This window comes from Ranitomeya variabilis, chromosome 1, assembly GCF_051348905.1.
Source record: "Ranitomeya variabilis isolate aRanVar5 chromosome 1, aRanVar5.hap1, whole genome shotgun sequence".
NCBI lineage: Eukaryota > Metazoa > Chordata > Amphibia > Anura > Dendrobatidae > Ranitomeya > Ranitomeya variabilis.
The window spans coordinates 973,040,748-973,065,190 of record NC_135232.1 but is presented as its reverse complement, the minus strand read 5'-3'; the positions used below and the strand labels follow the sequence as shown (position 1 = coordinate 973,065,190).

At 41.3% G+C, this 24,443-nt stretch overlaps 1 protein-coding gene across 1 annotated transcript in view; it reads left to right on the top strand.

Moving 5' to 3' along the window:
- The first annotated feature begins 275 nt into the window (after positions 1-275).
- The window catches only part of DCHS2 (dachsous cadherin-related 2), a 427,667-nt gene continuing 403,499 nt past the window's right edge, over positions 276-24,443 (top strand). Inside the window, exon 1 of the mRNA XM_077279369.1 lies at positions 276-3,387. Within this exon, the coding sequence (XP_077135484.1) occupies positions 958-3,387 (2,430 nt within the window). The 5' untranslated portion in view covers positions 276-957. The remainder of the gene's footprint in view (positions 3,388-24,443) is intronic.

Genomic DNA, 24,443 nt, shown 5'->3' with positions numbered 1-24,443 from the left:
CTGGAAAGATGTAAGTGAAAAACTTCTGAAAATAGTTTTTAACAACTTTCTAGCAGAAGAAAGTTCTGGAACTTGTGATCATATTTTCTCCTTTGGGGAATGGGGATCCTATTATTATATATTTGGATTGTATTTGGCATTTTCATGCATTTCATTAAACAAAAGCAGAAAACACTGCCTCTATAGCATGTAGAGGACAGGATGTGATGTGAGGAGGTGTTCGTCATAGGACACACTTTCCCCCTGTCCTATAGCTGTGTGCAGGCTGTGGTGCTAGTAGCAGTGAGTGATAGATGCTTACTGCAGTGTAATGCTAGGAGAAGGCTTTGCCCTTGCTGGGATCACATGACCAGGAGCAGGCACAGCAGCCAGGCAGCAGAGCAGAGAGGCACACTACACTGTCTGTGCTGGGAGGAGGTAGCACTGCAGGGACCAGGCTGCTGCTGCTGCTGCTGCTGCCACCACACACTCACACACTTGTTATTCCCATCAACTTTTCCTGCTTCTTTTTCCTCTCTTATCTTTGCTCCAGAGGATTATATGATTTTCCTATTAACAATATCAGCATGCGATAATACAGAGCATGCACCTGATTCTATGGGAAAGGACAAAAATCCAGCAGAAGAAAACCAGATGTGAGTGGAAATAGTGAAGGTTTTTTTTCTTTTCCTCATTGCACATAGGACAAATACAGGAGACAGGATACTGCATTTCTTCCAGGAAGGAGGGAGTTATTTTTCTGGATCTCAGCATTATTCTAACACAGTCTGCCAGGTCATCTGGACCTGAAGAACAGTCCTTGATTTTAAATATGAGCTGCAGACACAAGAGGGGATAGTCTGGATGTTTTATGCCCTTCACTCTGAGGACAAGTGTTGTCTCCCACTGACTGGCACAGGAGATACATGCATGGCACTGACAAAGCCTTTTGGAGACTGAGTCTTTTGGATTGATAGGATGCCACGCAGAAGGTGCAGAGGTGATAAAGGCATGGGATGCTGCAGACAGTCATTGCCCCTACTGCTGATGCTGCTCTGCATGGGCACTTGCTGCAGAGCTCAGGTGCACAATCTCAGCCTGGCAGTGGATGAAGGACTACCACCAGGAACCTTGGTAGGGGATATCAGGGCTGGACTGCCAGAAGGGAGCCCTGGTGAAGGCTTTTTCCTATCTGAGGAGGATGGAGAGTCTCCAGTACTCAGGGACTTTCACATTGACACTGAGACTGGCATTGTCAGGACACTAAGAATTCTGGACAGAGAGAGAAGACAACGCTACAGCTTTGTGGCTGCCACTTTACTAGGGGATGTTGTCCAAGTGGAGATTAAGGTGCAAGATGTTAATGACCACTCACCCACCTTTCCTGTGGAATCGCTGAGACTGCAAGTATCTGAGCTGACACCACCTGGAACCACCTTCAGGTTACCTGCAGCCAGAGACCTAGACACTGGGGAGTATGGACTCAGGGGTTACACTTTGATTAGGGGTAGCCAAAGAAGTGCCTTCACCCTCAGGTATGGGGAGAGTAGATCTGGTGTGGGTGCTGGGAAGGATTTTGAAGTTTTGGAGAAGGCAGAAAAGAATGCAGGGGTGCAGAGTGAAAAGACTGATAGAGAAATATCAGCTGTCCAGGAATGGCAAGAACAAGATAAGTTTAAGCAGGACAATGTATATATTCATGTAGATGTTGCAGACTTTAGAAATGAGACTAGTGAAGGGTTACAAGCAGAACATAGAGGGAGATTGGTAGCAGAGAAGTCTTATAGTGAATTGGGTATAATGGGACAAAGTGGGAAATCAAGTGCAGAAGGACCAGAACATACAGACGCTGAGCTTGAGTATGCAGAAGGCATGTCCTTGATTACAGATACAAACCAAAATCAGCATGAATATACATCAGAGGGCCATGGCCCTAGTGACCGAGAAGGCTATCTATATGATTGGTATGCAGGGGAGAATAGTGACCGATCAAACTCATATGGAAAGCTACAATCATATTCTAATTTTCATCCCTTGGATCTTGTACTAGTGCGCTGGTTAGATAGGGAAGAGCTTGACAGGTATCAGCTGGAAGTTGAGGCTTTTGATGGTGGCTATCCACGAAGGACTGGAAGACTTTTAGTAGATATCACAGTGTTGGATGCAAATGACAACCCTCCAACCTTTGACCAGCCAGAATATAAAGGATGGGCTTGGGAAAATGCTCCAGTAGGCACACCAATTTGCACAGTTCATGCAACTGACCCAGATTTAGGTAGCAATGGGGAGGTTAGGTACACACTACGATCTGATGAGGGCTACTTTTTAGTTGAAGAAAGCAGTGGAATTTTAAGGGTTAATCGACCCTTGGACAGAGAACAAAAGGCTCTTCATCAACTTGTGGTACAAGCCAAAGATGGAGGATCACAACCTGAAGTGTCAAGCGTCCTTGTATTAATAAAAGTTCTTGATGTTAATGATAACAAACCCCAAATACAAATTACACTTCTTACGGACAGTGGGCGCCCAGAAATATCTGAGGGAGCAAGGTTTGGCGATTATCTTGCAAGAATTTCTGTATCTGACCCTGATTTAGAGCAACAGGATGTTCCTTTGGAGACTACTAAAAGTCAGGAAAGAAGGGAACAAGAAGATACTACTCTATACAGTGATGCACTGGAGGAAAATTATGGCATAATAAGACAGTCATTATTTGATACAACACCTAACAGTAATAAGGAGCAAAGAAAACAATATAGGCACATAATGAGGGAACCGCAAAATGTTGAATATAGTGCACCGCAGCAGGTGTCTCTGAGTTTAGAAGGTTCTGATGGCTCTTTTTCTCTGCGTTCCGTTGCACCTCAGATATATTTTTTGTGTGTTGAAGCACCCCTGGATCGTGAGCAGAAGGATTTTTATGAACTGAAATTGCTTGCTAAAGATTCTGGCTCTCCTCCTCTACACACACTTAAAACTCTACTTGTTGCTGTCACTGATCTGAATGATGAGACCCCTGTTTTTACTCATCCTGAAGGATACCATGTCACAGTTTCTGAAGCTGCATCTGCTGGGACTGCTGTCCTGACCCTTAATGCCCAGGACTTGGACGATAATGGCCCAAATTCTAGGATCACTTATAGCCTCCAAGACAGTGCAACATCTTCAGGCTTTATGTTAGACCCACTTACAGGGGTTCTCAGCATTAATAAAACACTTGACTTTGAGACAGAAGCTGCATTGAACTTAGTTGTTGTAGCTACTGACCATGGTATTCCTCCACTGTCTGCCACTTGTCCGGTGACTATACTAATTGAGGACGTCAATGACAATGAACCTGTGTTCTTGCAACAATTCTATAATGTAACCCTGCAAGAACACTCCGCCATAGGACACTGCTTCCTTCAGGTAAGAATAAAATATAAATAAAGTATCATGAGCCATCCCTGTTTAACTTCTCCCTGCTGAGTTCATTGTGTTTCCAGGTTGATCTTCATACACTTTTGCACTTTATCATGCCAACTTCTTTCTCTAGCTGTCCCTTGGTCCCATAAGCCCAGAGAGAAACGGCATTTCAGCGCATACAAGTTAGATAAAAATGTATCTGTCAGGATGTGTAGAGCAGAAGAAGTTGAAAAGCTTGATGTATAATTTGGAAGGAAAAGATTTACTGTAACTTGTAATTCATTCCTGCTCAAAATGTGACATCTTATTTGTGATTGAGAGTTATCAAATGACATTCACACAGGAGAGGCTGACAACTATTACAGGTGTTTCCCATGATTAAATGTTAATTTACTCTGTTAGGTTAGGCAAAACAATTTTTCAAAGAGAATTATTAAATTATTGCAATCCATACTTATTAGATCACCTCCTACTGTTGGTCATTGTGGTGCTGAGATGAAGCCGATTCCTATTGATGCACCCATACAATAGAAGGAATAACTCCATGGCCTGGGAGGATTTGGATAGTGGCATGGAGTCACAGTACTGACTGTGTGTGAGCACAAACATAGAACACAGGTGAACGTTCTGGTTTTAAAAAAAAAAACACTAGCAAGAAAAAACATGTTACCGCAATATTTAGACACTGTAGAATTATTAAAATGCAATTCTGATTGAAAAATGTTTGTAATAGTAAAGAGAATAAATTAATATTTGTGGGAACAACCCTTTAAATAGCTCCACCCACTTGACTCATAGTGCACATGAATAACTTATGCGAGTTGCAATGAGTAATTTCCCACAGAACTATATATATCGCTCTGCTCCAGCTTTTTATCATTCTGCCTTTATATATAACTTGTATTAAAACTTGATTAAAGGAACCTGTCATGTTAAACTCTATTAACCTGCAGGTATAGGGTTAATCCGCAGGTTAATAGCGTTCAGAAGCTGTGTGGCTGCCGCACTGAAAGCCCGGCTGTCTGGAGAAAATTAACTTTATTCACCCCCAGCAGCCTCCAGCGTTCAGTCATAGCGATGCAGCCAGCACAGCTTCCATCACCACCCAGTACATAGTGGTGGCTGAAATCAAACCCGACACTGACTGACAGCCTGCTCAGCAGTTTATCAGTACAGAGCCAGCTGTCAGTCAGTGCCGGGGTGTGGTTATGGCCGCCGCTCACTCTGTACTGAGTGGTGACTGAAGCTACGTCGGCCACACCTCTATGACTGAAAGCAGGAGGCTGCCGGGAAGAAAAAAGTTAATTTCTTCCCAGTAGCTGGGCTTTCACTGCAGCTGCACCATGGTTTATGACTGTTATTAGCCTTGTAGATTGTCTTGAAGTTATCTGCAGGTTAACAGCGTTTTTTCACATGACAGGTTCCCTTTATATAATCAGTAGAATTTGAACAGTATTCACTTAAATACCTGCTCTCTCATGGGGAACTTGTTTCCCAATAATCGGGCAGCGTAAACAGACTGCCAATCAGCCGACAAAAATGGAAAATGCTCGGTAGTAAGGTGAAAAGACTTTCAAGCTTGTTTAAAAATCATCATTCTCGGAAGCACATCATTGTGTGAACATAACATGCTGCTGAAAAGAATGACAATCTATACATAAAAAATGATCTATTACTAATTGTTCAGTGCACAGTCGCTATTAGACATTTGGTAATCAAGTCATTTAATAGCCACCATCAGCTAGTGTAAGCCCACTGTTAGACTATTTCTATGTTAAGTATAGAATACTATTCCTGTATTATGCATTGATAAGGTGTCCGATTATGGCATGAGTAAATATGAGAGACTCAGCATCTCTTAGCACGAGTAGAGAGACAATCCCTGCTGATTCTCCTGTTCTAATCACAGGTAAATCTGCATTAGCACAATGGCTATGCTTATATTTCAGACTGTTGCTTTGAAAAGCTGCTGTGACAACTTTGGAGCTAAAATGTCTGACAAATCTCATTTACAGATTAATATTTCACTTCTATGACAGCCTGCAAAATTAATTCTCAGAAAAACATATATCCTGTGGTTGTTCTTGTTGGAAGCTATCAATTATGTTGCTAGATGTCGGATAATTTTTTTTCTTTATTACTCTTTGTTTTTCTTTTTGACTCAGGTTTTTGGCTTTTGAATAGAGATGAGCAAATATTTCAATATTCGGTTCGGTTTGCGATCGACGTATTTGCAATATTTGCTGAACATAACCGAACCCATTGACGTCAGTGGGAGTACTGATGAGCGAATAAGTTCGGAAACATCAAACATAAATTTGGCACGAATATGGCAAATTAGCCAATCGTTTTCCGAACATATTCACTGATCTCTACTTTTGAATCCACATTTTTGGGGGCTATTGCATTAAAATGTCTTATTTGCGATGTGATTACTTTGCCATATTTACTCACAACAGGAAAACTCTAATTTGTCTATATTTTTACCAATAACATTTTATCTAATACTATATCTAAAAGGAGTTGTCTCAACATCATAAATGAGTGACATTGCAAAGTGCTTCTAAAAACAAACAACTTAGGAATTTGCTTGTTAAAAATCCTTTCTGTTCATTAGAAATGGAAGGATTATTAATTCTATAGTTTACTACTCATTTGCTAGTTTCTGCAGTCTATCTACAATGGCTGGTCGTATCACTGAATTTGGACAGTTCCACTCTCCCTGCGCGCCACTGATGCTGCAGAAACAGCAAGGCCTCTGCATTCAACAGCAGCAAGCGCCAACTTTGGGTCAGTAGTGTAACCATACTGCTCGTCTAAATTTTCAATCAGTCAGGAGATCCCGCCCCCTAGGAACTGGAAAGCAAAGAAGCTGTCCAATCCTCAATAATGATCTTAAGGAAAACAATTTAACTAGCACTTGCTATTGTAAAAGTGGAATTCATCACCATTTTTGGATTGTTAACCATAATAACTGACTGTAAAATTTTAAGGACCAAAAAAGACTCTTCTTCCAGGAAAACAGTGCCACATCCTCCTATAAGCTGTTTCTTTAGTTCCATTCTGAGATGCAGTACCACACATAACCCATAGACATGAGAGGTGCTGTTTTTTTTAAAAAAGCTGTCCCTTCTAATCCTGGTCAGACCTATTCAAACAGTATTACACTTTTAAAAGTTTTTATATGCCATAGCACCTAAAATACCCTGTAGATTGGTAAGTATTGGGTACTGAGACCACCACCAATAACTCAAAAGACAAAACCTCCAACTCCTGCATGAGCATGAGCGTGTGCTCATAGACTTTCTATTGAGCTTGTATACTGCTATATGTGCTCTTATATAGAGGCTTAGCTTTTCTGCACAGCCTGTAGATTGGCCTAAGGGGGACCCCGAGTTTGATTGCAATGTAATAATGCCTGCTTCAATGTCCTACAATATTGTATGCAGAGCCCAATGCTGCTGGGATTACTAGGATTACTATATTAAGCCTCTGAAAGCTTGGTCATTATTCAGCTAGGATCAGTTTTCTAAATATGGAGCACACTCACCACACCACAATCATAAAGACTTGCATACATACATAGGCATGTAAAAGTTTGGGCAGCCCTGGTCAAAGTTACTGTTATTGTAAACAGTTGAGCAAGTTGATGATGAAATGACCTCTAAAAGGCCTAAAGTTAAACATGACACATTTCCCTTGTACATACTTTAGGCAAAAATATACATATACTAGTTAACGATCCCAGCGTTGCTCGGGCATAGTAACTGACTACCGTCCCGCTCTCTCCGTCCGCAGCCCCGCTCTCCACTCGCTGTCTCGCTCTCTCCCTCTGAAGCCCAGCTCTACCCCCGCCATCCTGCATTCTCCCTCAGCAGCCCCGCTCTCCATCCACCATCTTGCTCTCTCCCTCTGCAGCCCCTGTCTCCACTGGCCGTCCCACGCTCCCCCTCATCCCTGCTTTCGCTCCACAGCCCCGCTGTCTAACCTCCGCAGCCCAGCTCTCCTTCCACTGTCACTCTTTCTCCTTCTGCAGCCCTACTCTCCAATCGCCGTCCTGCATTCTCCCTCCACAGCACCGCTTTTTCCCTCAGCAGCCCCTGTCTCCTTTAGCCATTCTGCTCACTCCCTCCACAGCCCTGCTCTCTACTGGCCATCTCGCTCTCTCCCTCCGCAGCCCCGCTGTCCAATCGCCATCCCACTCTCCACTCACTGTCCTGCTCTCTCCCTTCTCAGCCACTGTCTCCACTGGCCGTCCCGCTCTCTCCCTCAGCAGCCCAGCTCTCCACCCTCATCCTGCTCTCTCCCTTAAGAGCCCCGCTTTTCACTCGCCGTCCTACTCTGTCCCTCTGCAGCCCCACTCTCCATGCGCCGTCCCGTTCTATCCCTCCACAGCCCTGCTCTCCATCCGTGTCCCGCTCTCCCTTCACAGGCCCACTCTCTCCCTCCACAGCCCCGCTCTACATGTGCCTTCCCGCTCTATCACTCCACAGCCCCGCTCTCCATTCATGTCCCGCTCTCTCCCTCGCAACTCCGCTCTCCACCCGCATCCTGCATTTCTGCAACCTGGAGTGGGCATGGCTTGATACATACACACACATACATACACTCAGCTTTATACATATAGATTGTCATTTTTTGTTTTCATTTTAAAAATTACAAGAAGGAAAATGGCCCAATGCAAAAGTTTGGGCACTCTTGGAAATTTGTGTGCTCAGATTACTTTGACCAAGTTTTCACACCTTTATTAGCCTGATTTATGCTGTACTTTTCCTGCTAACATGTTTGTATTTGTGGCAGAAATGTCTGCAGAAAATACTTAAAGGGAGTCTGTTCAACGCACGTACGCCTGTTCAATGCATCATGGTGGGGTCAAACATTTAAGTGCATCTTCCCGCTTGCTTAGTTTTCCTCTATCTCCGCCCTTATCTGGCTATATCAAACCAGAGCTGTGAATCAAGGAAGAGAGGAATGGAAGGGGCAGATAGAGGGAAAACAAGTAGGTGGGAAGGTACATTTGCATGATTGACCCCGCCAAGGGTGCACCGAGCACCTGTACTTGGTTGAAACAGAGTCCCTTTAACATGAGCACATCCCTTTACCCTTTTCCTAGGCATGGATTGATATCAGATGATTGTGCCTTAATATTACTTGTGTTATTAGCAAAGTATTTATGTGTTTTCAAAGTATTTGCAGTGTAATCATTTGCAATATATGTGTATACAAGCCCTGGCAAAAATTATGGAATCACGGGCCTTGGAGGATGTTCATTCAGTTGTTTAATTTTGTATTAAAAAAAAGCGGATCACAGACATGGCACAAAACTAAAGTCATGTCAAATGGCAACTTTCTGGCTTTAAGAAACACTAAAAGAAATCAAGAACAAAAACATGTGGTAGTCAGTAATGGTCACTTTTTTAACCAAGCATAGGGGAAAAATTATGGAGTCACTCAATTCTGAGGGAAAAAATTATGGAATCATGAAAAACAAACAAACAAAAAAACACTCCAACACATCACTAGTATTTTGTTGCACCACCTCTGGCTTTTATAACAGCTTGCAGTCTCTGAGGCATGGACTTAATGAGTGTCAAACAGTACTCCTCATCAATCTGGCTCCAACTTTCTCTGATTGCTGTTGCCAGATCAGCTTTGCAGGTTGGAGCCTTGTCATGGACCATTTTCTTCAACTTCCACCAAAGATTTTCAATTGGATTGAGATCCAGACTATTTGCAGGCCATGACATTGACCTTATGTGTCTTTTTTCAAGGAATGTTTTCACAGTTTTTGCTCTATGGCCGGATGCATTATCATCTTGAAAAAGGGTTTAATCATCCCCAAACAACCTTTCAATTGATGGGATAAGAAAAGTGTCCAAAATTTGTGCATTTATTGAAGATGTAATGACAGCCATCTCCCCAGTGCCTTTACCTGACATGAAGCCCCATATAATCAGTCTGTGGAAATTTGCATGTTCTCTTCAGGCAGTCATCTTTATAAATCTGATTGGAACAGCACCAAACAAAAGTTCCAGCATCATCACCTTGCCCAATGCAGATTCCAGATTCATCACTGAATATGACTTTCATCCAGTCATCTACAGTCCATGATTGCCTTTCCGTAACTCAGTGTAACCTTGTTTTTTTCTGTTTAGGTGTTAATGATGGCTTTTGTTTAGCTTTTCTATATGTAAATCCCATTTCCTTTAGGCTTTTTCTTACAGTTCAGTCACAGATGTTGACTCCAGTTTCTACCCATTCGTTCCTCATTTGTTTTGTTGTGCATTTCCTGTTTTGGAGACATATTGCTTTAAGTTTCCGGTCTTAATGCTTTGATGTCTTCCTTGGTCTACCAGTATGTTTGCCTTTAACAACCCTCTCATGTTGTTTGTATTTGGTCCAGATTTTAGACACAGCTGACTGTGAACAACCAACATCTTTTGCAACATTGCGTGATGATTTACCCTCTTTTAAGAGTTTGATAATCCTCTCCTTCCTCTCCTTTGTTTCAATTGACATCTCTTGTTGGAGCCATGATTCATGTCAGTCCACTTGGTGCAACAGCTCTTCAAGGTGTGATCACTCCTTTTTAGATGCAGACTAACGATCAGATCTAATTTGATGCATGTGTTATTTTTGGGTATGAAAATTTACAGGGTGATTCCATAATTTTATGCTTGGTTAAAAAAAATTAACCATTACTGACTACCACATTTTTTGTTATATAGAGATAGACAAATGACATGCACTGCCTATAACTATGGATTGCTTCTTTTTACGACATCTGTTGGTATTTTTTTTATGACAGTCCCGTATCTTTCAGTAGCCAGGTACTCAGAAAAACTTAATTGTCATATCTGGAGGCTATGCATGGCTCAATTTACAATTCAAACATCGCATTTTATACACCTCACTTAAGAGGTCATTAGATATCAACACAGTGGTTAAAACCACATGCATTTCTATTTATTAAAAGTTTTCGAACGGTTATTTATCCTGACCTCTCAATCAATATGTTAAAACTATAAAAGATATCAAATGTCAGAGTCTAAAGGGAATAGCAGATTCTTCCTTCCATGTGCTCTGTAGTTTTGACCTTCTGTTCAGTTCTGTGGCATATGGCAAAGTGTTAGAGACAGAGCATCTGGATGTCTTCTGACTCTTAATTGCCGAAAGCTTTTTATTTTTACTGTATTTTTTTTTACAATTATAAAGAATGTTTTACTGGGGTTTTTAATGTTTATGGTTTTTCCCTCATACATGTCAAACAATTAAATTTTTGAATATATTTTTACAATTAAATTACTTTCCCAATCATTTATCATGTAATACTATGCAGTAAATTAAGTAAAATGCATCTTACAGAATTCAGAGTGACACACACAAAAAAAAAGAAAAATAGGGAAACACACCTTTAGTATTAACCCCTTTACTCCCCAAGGTGGTTTGTACATTAATGACCAGGCCAATTTTTACAATTCTAAACATTATCAATTTATGAGGTAATAACTCTGGAATGCTTCCCACTGATTCTGAGAATGTTTTTTCGTGACATATTATAGTTAATGACGGTGGTCAAATTTCTTTGCTATGACTTGAGTTTATTTGTGAAAAAAAACAGAAATTTGACAAATATTTGGAAGATTTTGCAATTTTAAAACTTTGAATTCTTATGCCTTTTAATCAGAGAATTATGTCACACAAAATAGTTAATAAATAGCATTTTCCACATGTCTACTTTACATCAGCACAATTTTTGAAACAACATTTTTGTTAGGAAGTTATAAGGGTTAAAATATGACCAGCGATTTCTCATTTTTCCATAAAAATTTACAAAACCATTATTTTTAGGGACACCACTAGTGTTGAGCGATACCTTCCGATATCAAGAAGTATCGGTATCGGATTGGATCGGCCGATATCCCAAAAATATCGGATATCGCCGATACCGATACCCGATACCAATGCAAGTCAATGGGACACAAATATCGGAATTTAAATAAGCCCTTTCTGTCCTTCTACATCCTGTTCCGGAGGGGGGAAGAGTGTGGGCGGTGCGTGGGTGGACACTGTGCGTGCCTGCCGGGAATCTGTGCGTGCCTGCCGGGGCTCTGTGTGGACTGCCGGGGATCTGTGCGGCATGCCGGGGCTCTGTGCAGCGTGTCGGGGCTCTGTGCGGGGTTCTGTGCGGCGTGGCGGGGCTCTGTGTGGAGCTCTGTGCAGCGTGCCGGGGCTCTGTGCGGGGCTCTGTGTGGCATGCCGGGGCTCTGTGGGGCTGCAGGGGCTCTGTGCGTGTGTGTATGCATCGTCCGATGGTACTTGTAGTCCCATCGGATGATGCCTGCAACAGTAACAGTGATTGACATATTAGCCAATGATGGGACAGTTGAATGTAAAAAAAACAAAAAACAAACAAACATACATACTACATACATACTACATACAATACATTCATACAATACATACATACAGACATACAGTACATTAAACATAGATTTCATACTCACCATTACTTGTCACTTTGTTCCCCGAAGCCAGTGTCATCTGTAAAAAAGATTAAAATAGCAAACAACTAATATACTCCCTGTCCGCAGAAATCCACGAGTGTCCCACGATGATCTGTGGAGAACGGCAGCATCAGCTGATGTGACCTCTCTCTAGGGGCTTCAGGAATACAATTACAGGAGGAAGGTATCGTTCCGCACTGTATTCCTCATCTGTAAAATAATAAACCGTATACTACCTGTCCGCCGTAGTCCAATTAATAACGAGTGTCCCACGACGATCTCCCCTATAGAACAGTGACATCGGGTGATGTCACTGCTCTATAGAACCCTCAGTGACACACTGACAGGAGACAATGGCTCCTGCAGTGCATCACTGAGAGGTTACCTTAGGACAAAGTCTCACTTTATGGCAATTGCTGCCTGGGAAAATTTCTCACACAGCAATGCCAAAAGTGAGACTAGGGACTATTTGTTTTACAGCGGCGGAGGAATACAGTGTGGAAGGATACCTTCCTCCGGTCATTGTATTCCTGGAGCCCCTAGAGAGCGGTCGCATCAGCTGATGCTGCCGTTCTCCAAAGGAGATCGTCGTGGGACACTCGTGGATCTCTGCTTACAGGGAGTATATTGGTTGTTTGCTATTTTAATCTTTTTTTACAGATGACACTGGCTTCGGGGAACAAAGTGACAAGTGATGATGAGTATGAAATCTATGTTTAATGTACTGTATGTCTATATGTATGTATTGTATGTAATGTATGAATATATTGTATGTAGTATGTATGTAATATGTATGTAGTATGTATGTAGTATGCATGTATGTATGTAGTATGTATGTAGTATGTATGTAGTATGTAGTCTGTATGTAGTATGTATGTAGTACGTATGTAGTATGTATGTAGTACATATGTAGTATGTATGTATGTAGTATGTATGTAGTATGTATGTATGTTGTATGTATGTAGTATGTATGTATGTATATAGTATGTATCTAGTATGTATGTAGGTAGTATGTATGTAGTATGTATGTATGTAGTATGTATGTATGTAGTATGTATGTAGTATGTATGTATGTAGTATGGATGTAGTATATATGCATGTAGTATGTATGTAGTTTGTATGTAGTATGTATGTATGTATGTATGTTTATAGTATGTAGTATGTATGTAGTATGTATGTATGTATATAGTATGTAGTATGTATGTAGTATGCATGTATGTATATAGTATGTAGTATGTATGTAGTATGTATGTATGTAGTATGTAGCATGTATGTAGTATGTATGTAGTATTTTTTTTTTTACACTCAACACATTAGCCGGATGATGGGACTACTACTGTCCCATCATTGGCTAATGTGTCAATTACTGTCACTGTTGCAGGCATCGTCCGATGGGACTTGTAGTCCCATCAGACGATGCCTGCACACACGCACAGACCCCCGGCAGCCCGTACAGAGCCCTGGCATGTCGCACAGAGCCCCGGCACGCCACACAGAGCCCCGCACAGAGCCCCGCACAGAGCCCCAGCACGCCGCACAGAGCCCTGGCAGGCTGCACAGAGCCCCGGCACGCCGCAAAGAGCCCCGGCAGGCATGCACAGACCCCACCCGCACACACATGCAGTCTCCGCCCACGCACCGCCCACACTCCATGATAGTGCATAATTGCACTATGGGAACTTCTGATTCCGGTATCCAATATCGCAAAAATATCGGAACTCAGTATCGGAATTCCAATACAGCGAATATCGGCTGATACCTGATATTTGCAGTATCGGAATGCTCAACACTAGACACCACACATTTTAACTGACTTTGAGGGATCTGTATGATAGAAAATGCCCAAAAGTGACACTATTCTAAAAACTGCACCCCTCAAAGTACTCAAAGCCACATTCAATAAGTTTATTAACCCTTCAGGTGCTTCATTTTTGGAATGAGCATTTAACTTTTTTTCACAAAAAAATTATTTTATAGCGCCTTTTTTTATTTTTACAAGGGTCCCAGGAAAAATTGACCCCAAAATTTGTTGTGCGAGATCTTCTGAGCATGTCAATACCCCAAATGTGGGGGAAGACTAAGATTTGGGCACACGAAAGAGCACGGAAGGGAAGGAACGCCATTTGACTTCTTGAATGCAAAATTTGCTGGAAAAATTTGCAGACACCTTGTCATGTTTGGAGAGCCCCTGATGTGAATAAACCGTAAAAATCCACCACAAGAGACACCATTTTGGATATTAGACCCCTCAGGGAACTTATATATATGTATGATGAGCACATTGAACCCCCAGGTGCTTCACAGAAGTTTATAAAGTTGAGCCATGAAAATATAATCACATATTCCCTGCAAAAATAATTTTTATCCCTAAATTTTGTATTTTTATAAGGATTACAGGACAAATTGCACAATAAAATTTGTTGTACAATTTCTACTGAGTATGCCTCTATCTCATATGTGGAAGAAACCTACTGTTTGTGCGCATGGCAGGGCTCGAAGGGAAGGAGCATCAATTGAATTTTTGAATGCAAAATTAGCTGGAATCATTAGTGGATGCCATGTCGCGTTTGGAGAGTTCCTGATGTGCTTAAACAATGGAAACCCCCACAAGTCACCCCCCAATGGAAACTAGATCTATCAAGCAATGTATTTAGATGTCTGGTGAGCACCTTGAACCCCCAGGTACTTCACAGAAATTTAAAATGTTGAGACGTGAAAATAAAAAAATAAAAATTCCCCACAAAAATGTTATTTTAGCCCCGTTTTTTTTGCTTTATCAAGAGTAACAAGAGAAATTGATCAATACAATATGTTGTGCAATGTCTCCTGAGTATGCCAATACCCCATATGTGGGGGAATACTACTTTTGAGGCACAGTGCAAAGCTCAGAAGGGAAGAAGCACCATTTTGGAGTTCAGATTTTGCTGGAATGGTATAAGGGTGGAATGTCCCATTGGCTGAGCTCCTAAGGTGCCAGAAAAACAGAAACTGCCCTTATGTGAACCTATTTTCCAATCTACACTCCCCCCGTGAATTCACCTAGGGGTGCAGTGATCATATTGACACCACATGTACCTCAGAGAATTTTATACCATTGAGTGGTGAAAAAAAGAATAAATTACATTTTTACCATTAAAATGTTGTATTAGCCCCAAGTTTTTAATTTTTCTAAGGAAGGGTTATGAGTAGTGTTGAGCATTCCGATACCGCAAGTATCGGGTATCGGCCGATACTTGCGGTATCGGAATTCCGATACCGAGTTCCAATACTTTTGTGATATCGGGAATCGGTATCGGAACCATATTCATGTGTAAAATAAAGAATTAAAATAAAAAATATGGATATACTCACCTCTCCGGCGGCCCCTGGATCTTACCGCTGTAACCGGCAGCCTCCGTTCCTAAGAATGAGCGCGTGAAGGGCCTTCGATGACGTCGCGGCTTCTGATTGGTCGCGTGAGCGCTCATGTGACCGCTCACGCGACCAATCACAAGCCGCGACGTCATCGCTGGTCCTTCACGCGCTCATTCTTAGGAACGGAGGCTCCCGGTTACGGCGGTAAGGTCCAGGGGCCGCCGGAGAGGTGAGTATATGGATATATATATGGATATATTTCAATCACAGCATTTAGGGGGTTAAAGTGCTGTACGACCCAGGTCAATGAGTGCCATGTCACACAGGGATGTATAGATGGGTGGGAAAGGGGTTAAATGAATGTACAGGTGCACAAATGTACTATGTGGCCAAAATGCAAAAATATACAAAACTGTACATTCTCAATGCATCAGAACATTGTGATTAATGAATTAATGAATACATATACTTCAATATTGCTGCAAATGTTAAAAACATAAGATGCTTAGTTATCGTTTGTTGATCGAAGAGTGCAACCACGTCAAGCTGACCTTTTAATATGGAATGTCCTACCATGGGGCTGATTTGGAAAGGTAGGACATTTAGTGGTTAGAAACCTTCCATATTAAAACAGGATTGGATGGCTTTTGCTCTCTTTGATCAAAAAACGCTAAGTAAATTACGTTTTTAGGGTAAGCTCACACATGGCGTTTTTGCTGCTTTTTTATGCTAATTTTCAGCTGCTTTTTACAATACCAGCAAAGCTTGAGATTTCAGAAATCTCATGCACACACATTGGGTTTTTATGTGATCAGTATTTTGTGCTTTGCAGTGTTTTTTTGACATAGGGCATGTCACTTCTTTCAGCATTTTTCCAGTGTTTTTTCAGCGTTTTCCACCCATTGACTTGAATGGATGGTGAAAAAATGCTGCAAATACGCAGATTGACTTTTCTTGAAGAGTATTTGCTGCAGAAAAGTCAAGGAGAGCCGGATGTGACATGACACTACATCTAGATGGCAGGCTGCATGGTGCGTCCATACAGCCTGTCATCCAGCAGAGCGGACCCGATCCCCATCATTGCTTTTAACTGTAGCGGCAGACACCGGTATAGTTCAATGTGGCAGCAGCAGGGGAGTCGGCGCTGGTGGCAGGCGGGCGCCCCTGCCTCACAGGGGCCCCATAGTGGCTGCGTGATATGCCGCTATCTGGGGGCCTCTGGGAGAGCGGAGGCCCTAGGCAACTGCCTGGTCTGCCTGCCCCTAACGCCGGCCCTGCCTGTAATAAATGTTGGTATGGATGTTCCCTGGATTGAGCTACAGAACAGTATAATTGCAATATCTAGTTGAGGACGTTGGGCTACAAGAGAGATTTGAGCTCTGAAGTATGCAGAATTATAATTCTGATCTATTATACGCACAGTCTCCAAAGGTATCCTCCAAATTATGTTATTTTACACAATTGAAGTTTAATGCCTGCTTACAACTTAAGCTAATTTGGTCTGTCCAATGAAAGAGGTGAAGACAATGCAAGCCTTTCTTCCACCCTATATGGCTTAGAATCATTGAATCATAGAATGGTAGAGTTAGAAGGGACTTCCTGGGTTTTCTGGTCCAACCCCCTGCTCAAAGCAGGATTCAATAAATCATCCCAGACAGATGTCTGTCCAGCCTCTGTTTGAAAACTTCCATGGAAGTCCCAGAGGACAAGGCTTAAAATGACAATCCCTGTCCTCAGAGACATCAAGCATGCCATATACAGTGGGAATAAAGTGTTGATACTTTCACATGACTGCATAGTCTCCACCTCCTTGGTAGAATAGGTTTAATTAGCATATGTAGGAAAATTGAAATTAAATATTGCTTTTACCAAAATGATACATTGACTGTGATTACAAGAACACCTTTTGAGACTTCAGGAACTATTAAATAGTGATGGTGCTTTCAGCAAGAAAAGCCTTCTGACAGATCCCCTTTATCCAGTAGGTACGTTTGTTACGTGTGAATCATGCTTATGATATGTTCCCTTTGCCTGAGCCATTTCATTTCAGTATTTTATCATACGGCAATACAGGGCCATTATGTCTGTTTTGTAATATCATGCTGCATGGATATATTTAATCATTACGTTATTCATACTGGTCATTTCTTTTAAAACTACACTGGCTTTAAAGGTGCTCATATACATTAGGGAAATGACGGCTTAACCCACCAACATCAAATTTTCAGGAAAAAATGGATCAGGCATGTTGGATTTCAACATGCTTTATCCTTTGTTTCCGCATGAGATACGCTTTTGCATGCCACTGTACAGACAGATACAGACACAGAACCATATCCTTGTGTGGATTTGGGGAATATAATATTGATCGCAGTGAGAAGAAACTACATTTTATGCCATCCAACAAATGCTGTGTGTGATTAAGTACTATAATGCGTCAGAGTTTTGAAGAGACATTGAGAATTAAGGACATAAGGTTTTGCCTTAAAAAGATGAGTTTGTGATCCATTGCGCAGTGATATATCAATTCTAGTTGCTACCTGACAAGGACATTTTGCAGTCTGGTTAACTCTTGAAACAAGCGGTCATCGTCTAGTGCCTTATTCTTAACCTGATACTGTGTTTATATTACGAGTAATGTCAGAAAGCAAGGAGCGTGAACAATTGTAAATCCTTTTCCACTTAGATGTTGTCAGTATTAAATTCTGATGTCCTGTGATAACTCTTAACCAGAGGGAATGTCCCTCAGCAGAACAACTGTTCTCAAGGTGCATCTCCTTTGATCAAGCAATTTTGGCATTCTTTTTTGAAACCCATGTAATGTGAAACATTCCTTTTTATAAATAAATTGTGTAATCAGTACAAGACTATCTGATCACGTGTCCCCCTTTGTTATCGATTTTGAGTCTTAGCTGGACAAGGCTGTAGACATACATAAGCCTTTACTCAGTAGCCATGTATGACCCTTTAAACAGTCATAAAGATTTTTACTTCATAGGCCTACAAAGCAATCACAAATGTAAGGTTATTTTATTGGCAGTCAATTTGCTTTTGGACTAGAAAAACATGAAACTCCTAAGTATGGTATACTAGTTAGTAATGAGGTTGGTCTTGAAGACCAATGTGAAATCTCAGAGAAATTCACAAAGTTCTCCAGAATCAATCACTAGTTACTGCTGAATTCATAATTGATCTCATTATTTTAGGGTGTTCTTCAAACTCATTATTTATTTAGCTATGTATGTGTTGAACGGACAAACAAACTTTTCACAATCACTTAAGGTACCTTCACACTAAACGATATCGCTAGCGATCCGTGACGTTGCAGCATCCTGGATAGCGATATCGTTGTGTTTGACACGCAGCAGCGATCTGGATCCTGCTGTGATATCGCTGGTCGTTGCTGAAAGTTCAGAACTTTATTTGGTCGTCAGATCGGTGTGTATCGTCGTGTTTGACAGCCAAAGCAACGATGCCAGCGATGTTTTACAGTGGTAACCAGGGTAAATATCGGGTTACTAAGTGCAGGGCCGCGCTTAGTAACCCGATGTTTACCCTGGTTACCATTGTAAAAGTAAAAAAAACAAACAGTACATACTCACCCTCTGATGTCTGTCACGTCCCCCGGCGTCCGCTTCCCGCACTGAATGTGAGCGCCGGCCGTAAAGTGAAAGCAGAGCACAGCAGTGACGCCACCGCTGTGCTGTGCCTTACGGCCGGCAATCACAGTTAGTGCAGGAAGCAGACGGCAAGGGACGTGTGACAGACAGCAGAAGGTGAGTATGTAGTGTTTGATTTTTTTACTTTTACAATGGTAACCAGGGTAAACATCGGGTTACTAAGCGCGGCCCTGCGCTTAGTAACCCGATGTTTACCCTGGTTACCCGGGGACCTCGGCATCGTTGGTCGCTGGAGAGCTGTCTGTATGACAGCTCCCCAGCGACCACACAACGACTTACCAACGATCACGGCCAGGTCGTACTGCTGGTCGTGATCGTTGGTAAATCGTTTAGTGTGAAGGTACCTTTAGTCTGTGTCTGAGTAGTAGAATCTTTTAGTTGATGCTTCAAGGAAGAAAAGTATGATCGGTTTTGGAGAAGAACCAAATCTTCATCATGAATGGTATTTTAAACTTTGATTTTGAAGAAAAGCTAAGATGGAATGGCAGGAGATAATTCCAGACCTCCACACTCTTCAAGGAAATTTGACATTGTCTCTCACACTTAGAAGGACCACCAGCACTTGTAGCCTAGGCTAAGAGAATGAAATTGATGATAGCTAAGAACTACCGTAATGCTGAATGATCTATTGTATTTTGATAGTTTAATACGTGAAAAGGTCTAGAATAAACTAAAGACTAAAGAGACTTTAATTTGAGGCATTAAAACTTGGATTGAAATAGGATATATTGAGCCTTGGAATTGTGAGATGTCATTATATGGCTCCTGAAACTAAATTGATGAAATTCCATATGTAAAAACTACTTTTTTCTTGAATAGTTAGATTCTAAGTTGCAGGACTTGTACTTGTCTCCACTTTCATGCTTTTAATGACTAATGATTTTCTTCTGATCATCTTCTCCCATGCAGATCTTTGCATCTGATCCATGACTCCGACGCTCCATTACACTTTCCCTTAGCCTCTCAATTTTCAAAGAGTTTTTCAAACTTCATCCTCCTCCTCTTATTTTACTTATATTCTTTGCCCAGTCTCTCATTAATTTAAGGTATGACATTATTTATGTTTCGTTTCAGAGTTTAGAATTTACACAAAATGTGACTCTATTTTGTATCTTCTTTTGTTCTACTTTTACTTCACTTGAATATTAAGAAATACAGTTGTAAAGATTTTTGAAGATAACCTAAATAATCTACCTGGTATAATTCTTGAAGCAAATATTTTCATAGGAGAAGTAACACCAGATGTATCATAGGGATACGGAAGTGTGGGCTGAAGAATTAAAAGGGTTGTCCACTACTCGGACAACCCCTTCCGAATTCCCATGTTTCCCCCCTCCGAAAAATAATTACACCTACAGTACAGTATACTCACCTCTGATGCCAGCGCCGTTCCAGCGTTCGTGGCACCAGCTCTCCTGGGGCTCACATAACATTATGTCATGTGATCCTATGGTCAATCAGTACTGGCTTCACTCTCCCCACCTTTGGAGAAATCAAGACATTCGAAGGAAGTCAGAGAGCAGATGCAGCTCTTACTTCCTCCGGATGTGCAGCTGCCAATCAATGCGCAGAAGGACTACATGGCACGAGACACCTAGTCCTCTAGTGATAATCTTATCCTGGTAAAACACTGATTTTATTAAAATTGCACCAAGCAGAGCAGTAAGTGACACATCAATGGAATCAGGATCTTTGCCCCTACATCATGCTGCTATCAGAAGAGGTATCAAAAGCCCAGTGGAAGTCATCATACACACAAGTTACTTCTATCTGGACTTTACATTTCTATATTTTAATAATGTTGTATAGACCTTGAGGTAAATCTCCTTGGATGTTTATGTTTGTGCATCTAATCTTCAATTATCAAATAATTGTATTGAGTTAGACAATTTAAATGTTTATCATTTATCAAAGTTATAATTAATTATGCTACATATAATTTGCAGAGATATGGCTACCTTGAAACGTGTACTTTATGTCTCAACTAGAGTTGTAGATAAAATACCTCTGAAAGTTTTATTCAGTCTTATTGGGTAATTCTAAAGCACTAATGTTGAATGGAAATGAATGGGGACAATACTGCAGTATTTTCCAATGATTGCAGGTTGTCACTAGAGATGAGCGAATTTGTTCAGTTCCCTCTTATTCAGCAAGCTATAGCACTTACAGAATAAGCTGCAGAGGGAACCCGGATACATGGAGTGCGCCGGCTGATCAGCTGTCCGGTGCCGCAGCTGCATGTGTCGCGGCTGTGAGACTGTCACAATACATGCATGGAGAGCCTGTTTGTTGGGCTTTCCATGCATTTATTGTGACTATCACACAGCCGTGACACATGCAGCTATGGTGCAGGACACCTGATTATCGGGAGTGATCCAGAAAGCCGGGTTCCCTCTGCAGCTTATTCGGTAAGCGCTATAGATTGCAGAATAAGAGGGAACTGAATAAATTCGCTCAGCTCTCGTTGTCACATGACAAGTTTTGCCACATCTGGGCATATGACATACAGCAGATGACAATCCACTTTACTGCAGTGTCGGTCACTTTTTGATGAGTTAGGTCAGTGAGCCCAGCTCGAATTGCTCTTGCATGGGAAGGATGGAATATTTTAATGACGACATTAATACTCTATGAATAATTCATCATGTGACTATGCATGAGGCTTATAACTGTCTTTTATTTTTTGCAGCTTGACTTTTTTAATGTTAGGACTGTGCAAATTGCCTCTTCAAAGAGTGCCACCTAATGGAAATAGCTATCCTAAAAGTCAATATCAACCATTCAATGAGTTTTGCCTAGTGACCTCAGATAAAAGCTAAACCAGACACATTAGGAGGTGTTTGCCTCTCATCAGTGCAGATTAAGAGATGTGATATTGCTGGTTGAGAGGCCTCTAATGGGGGTATATGTGGTATCCTTGTGGAAAGTGCCATGCTGATGTGACAAGACTTATAAGCCATGTAAAGCTCTTTGTGAAATCAAATATGCAAATTGTCTCTTCAGAGAGGACGAGGACTTGAGCTCTAGTACTACCTATTGGAAATAGCAATTTTAAAAGTCATATCCATCCTTTAGCGAACCTTGCCACATGACTTAGGATAAAAATGGAAATTCTTTGTGAAAATTCTTTATCAAAAATTGGATAAAATGTGACCTTGCATTTGTTTGTTAAATATTGGCTTATTTATGTGTTGTAAATATGCCATAATTGTACCGTTAGTTTAAGGGGTTTTCCGGCCTTAGGCTTCAAGTCTACAGTTACTGTATGTGACTGCAGACATGTGACTCACAGTGCGCTCACTGCGTGCTGTGAGGATTCTCCGGCATCGGGAGCCGATGCTCATGTGACTGCAAGTATGCTGTTTGCATACTCCTGGCCACAATCTGACTAGATGTGTCCAGCTTTGAACAATACACTTGCATTGGGCGAGGCCATGCCTGTCTAGTCTTGTGGCTGTATGTATGCAAATCGCAACCTGCGGTTTTGCGTCTACTGTTCCTGGCGCCAGCACTGGAGAATCCTTACAGTGGGCAGATTTAATCCTCTGTAAAATATATCTGGTATCGTTGCTCAGTTCCATCTACTATGCAGCAATACCAGACACGTGAATGGACAAGAGCAGTACTGTATCCAGAAAATTCTGCAGAGTATTTTTCTTCGAACCAGTAAGAGTCCCAGTAGATGGATTTGCTGCATTCCCACATTAATAGCATATTCTAGTTTTATGCCATGAATATTTAATAACACAATCTATTTAACAATGTATTACAATATAGTTTTCTCATTTTCTGTATTTCTGAAAGAAAATAATACTTAAATGGGACTGTATTTAATAATTACTAAAGAATCTGGGGAGCAGAACAGACAATGTGGACCGCGAGCCAGCTAATAATTTCTGGGTTGTTCAGAAATGTTCATTCCATGATGTCCCACATTACTTTGATGTCAGTGTTTGGAATAGACTTTTTCATTTTTCTTCTATATGCAAAGAGAGTCATAAGATGAAAGACACTTCAGCTGAGACCTCTTTTCCTTTGGGATACACTACAGAAAAGGACTCTGGACATAAATAGGATTAAATATAAAGATTTATTCCGCGGGGGGCAGCATTTGATCTTTTTGTATAATAACTGGCATCTTTTGTGGGTTAAAACAAAGTAACTCACAGAGACCTGTCCAATGTAGCGTCTAAAATTAATCCCTGGTATAAAACTATTTTTTTGTCTTCTATGTAACTCTTTCAGTAGGCTTTTAGTTGGCCGAATGACTATCTTCTCACAACTGTCTAAATTGTTAAATTGTGTTTTGTGTTAAAAATTCTCCTCTATGGACTTATTGTTACAAGAAGATAATTGTTTGCAAACTGCATTGCTGTTCTAACCAGAAATGTGTGTAATGGTATGTAAGATGGCGGAGACGGGGATAGCAGGACATTGAACCTGGGACCTGTGCTGTACTATGCTAGGAAAGGTCCAGTAAGAGACACACCGGAAGAGTACAGAACATAAAGAAGCTGTCCCATTAAGTTTTTCATTGATTACATTTCTGTGTTTATGTGCATGTAGTGTATTGTGTGAATTGATCTAGTCACCTACCTCTGCTCTCTGCAGTGTCCAGTGCCATTCTGTTCCTCTTCTGGAACTCCATTTTACAATCTAAGCCTATTGAGACTCATTCCGACACTCCATGAGCTTACATTGTAAAAGTCACTTCTTGGTCACCCAGAGCGTAGCGTCACCCCGAGAGTCTGCAGAGCGGTGATACCACTCAGAAGAGGAGAAGAACGATGCTGGATCCCGGGAATAGCATCCGTAGGTAAGTATATTAATACACTCATACACACATTTAATGAATAAAAAGCTTACTGGGAGCGCCTCTTTAAGGGGAACCTGTTTGTGGATTCATATTGCCTGAACTGGGCAGCATACATCAGACGTTGGCTGCGTTATTGCAGCCAGATACACTTTAGTCTGAAACACGGCAGTCTTATAGAAAAAATATATTTAGAAAATCCAGCTGGGGACTATGTGTTTTGGTTGACTATGCCAAGGGGGACCCCTGGCAGCATTCCCCTTAAACTAGCAGGTCTTTCTATATGTGTGTTTGCATATGGAAAGACCTGTCAGTACAGAGGAAAAGGGCAGGGAAAGCCACCCAGGACCTGTCATGGATTGGGTGAGCTGGAGTAAAATATGCCAAATTTACCAAAAGGCATCTGACTCCTAATGAATTCGGTTCATTCTCCAACTGCTGGATTCAAGTGTAAGAAATCTTCTCCCGTCAATGACCAGAGTGCATTTTTGTTGTAATTTACACCTTTTTTGTATAAATTGTGATGATGAATTTGGCTGTGCTTACCCACACCATTACATGCTAAGCTCTGCCCACTTGTCAAAAAGTTGTTGGAGCTGGACAGTACTGATGTAAAAATGCTAATAAGTCACTAACTTTTTGCACAACTGTGAGCCTAGATATCTACTGTACTTACATAATCATTTTTTAAATCCCTTCTCATTT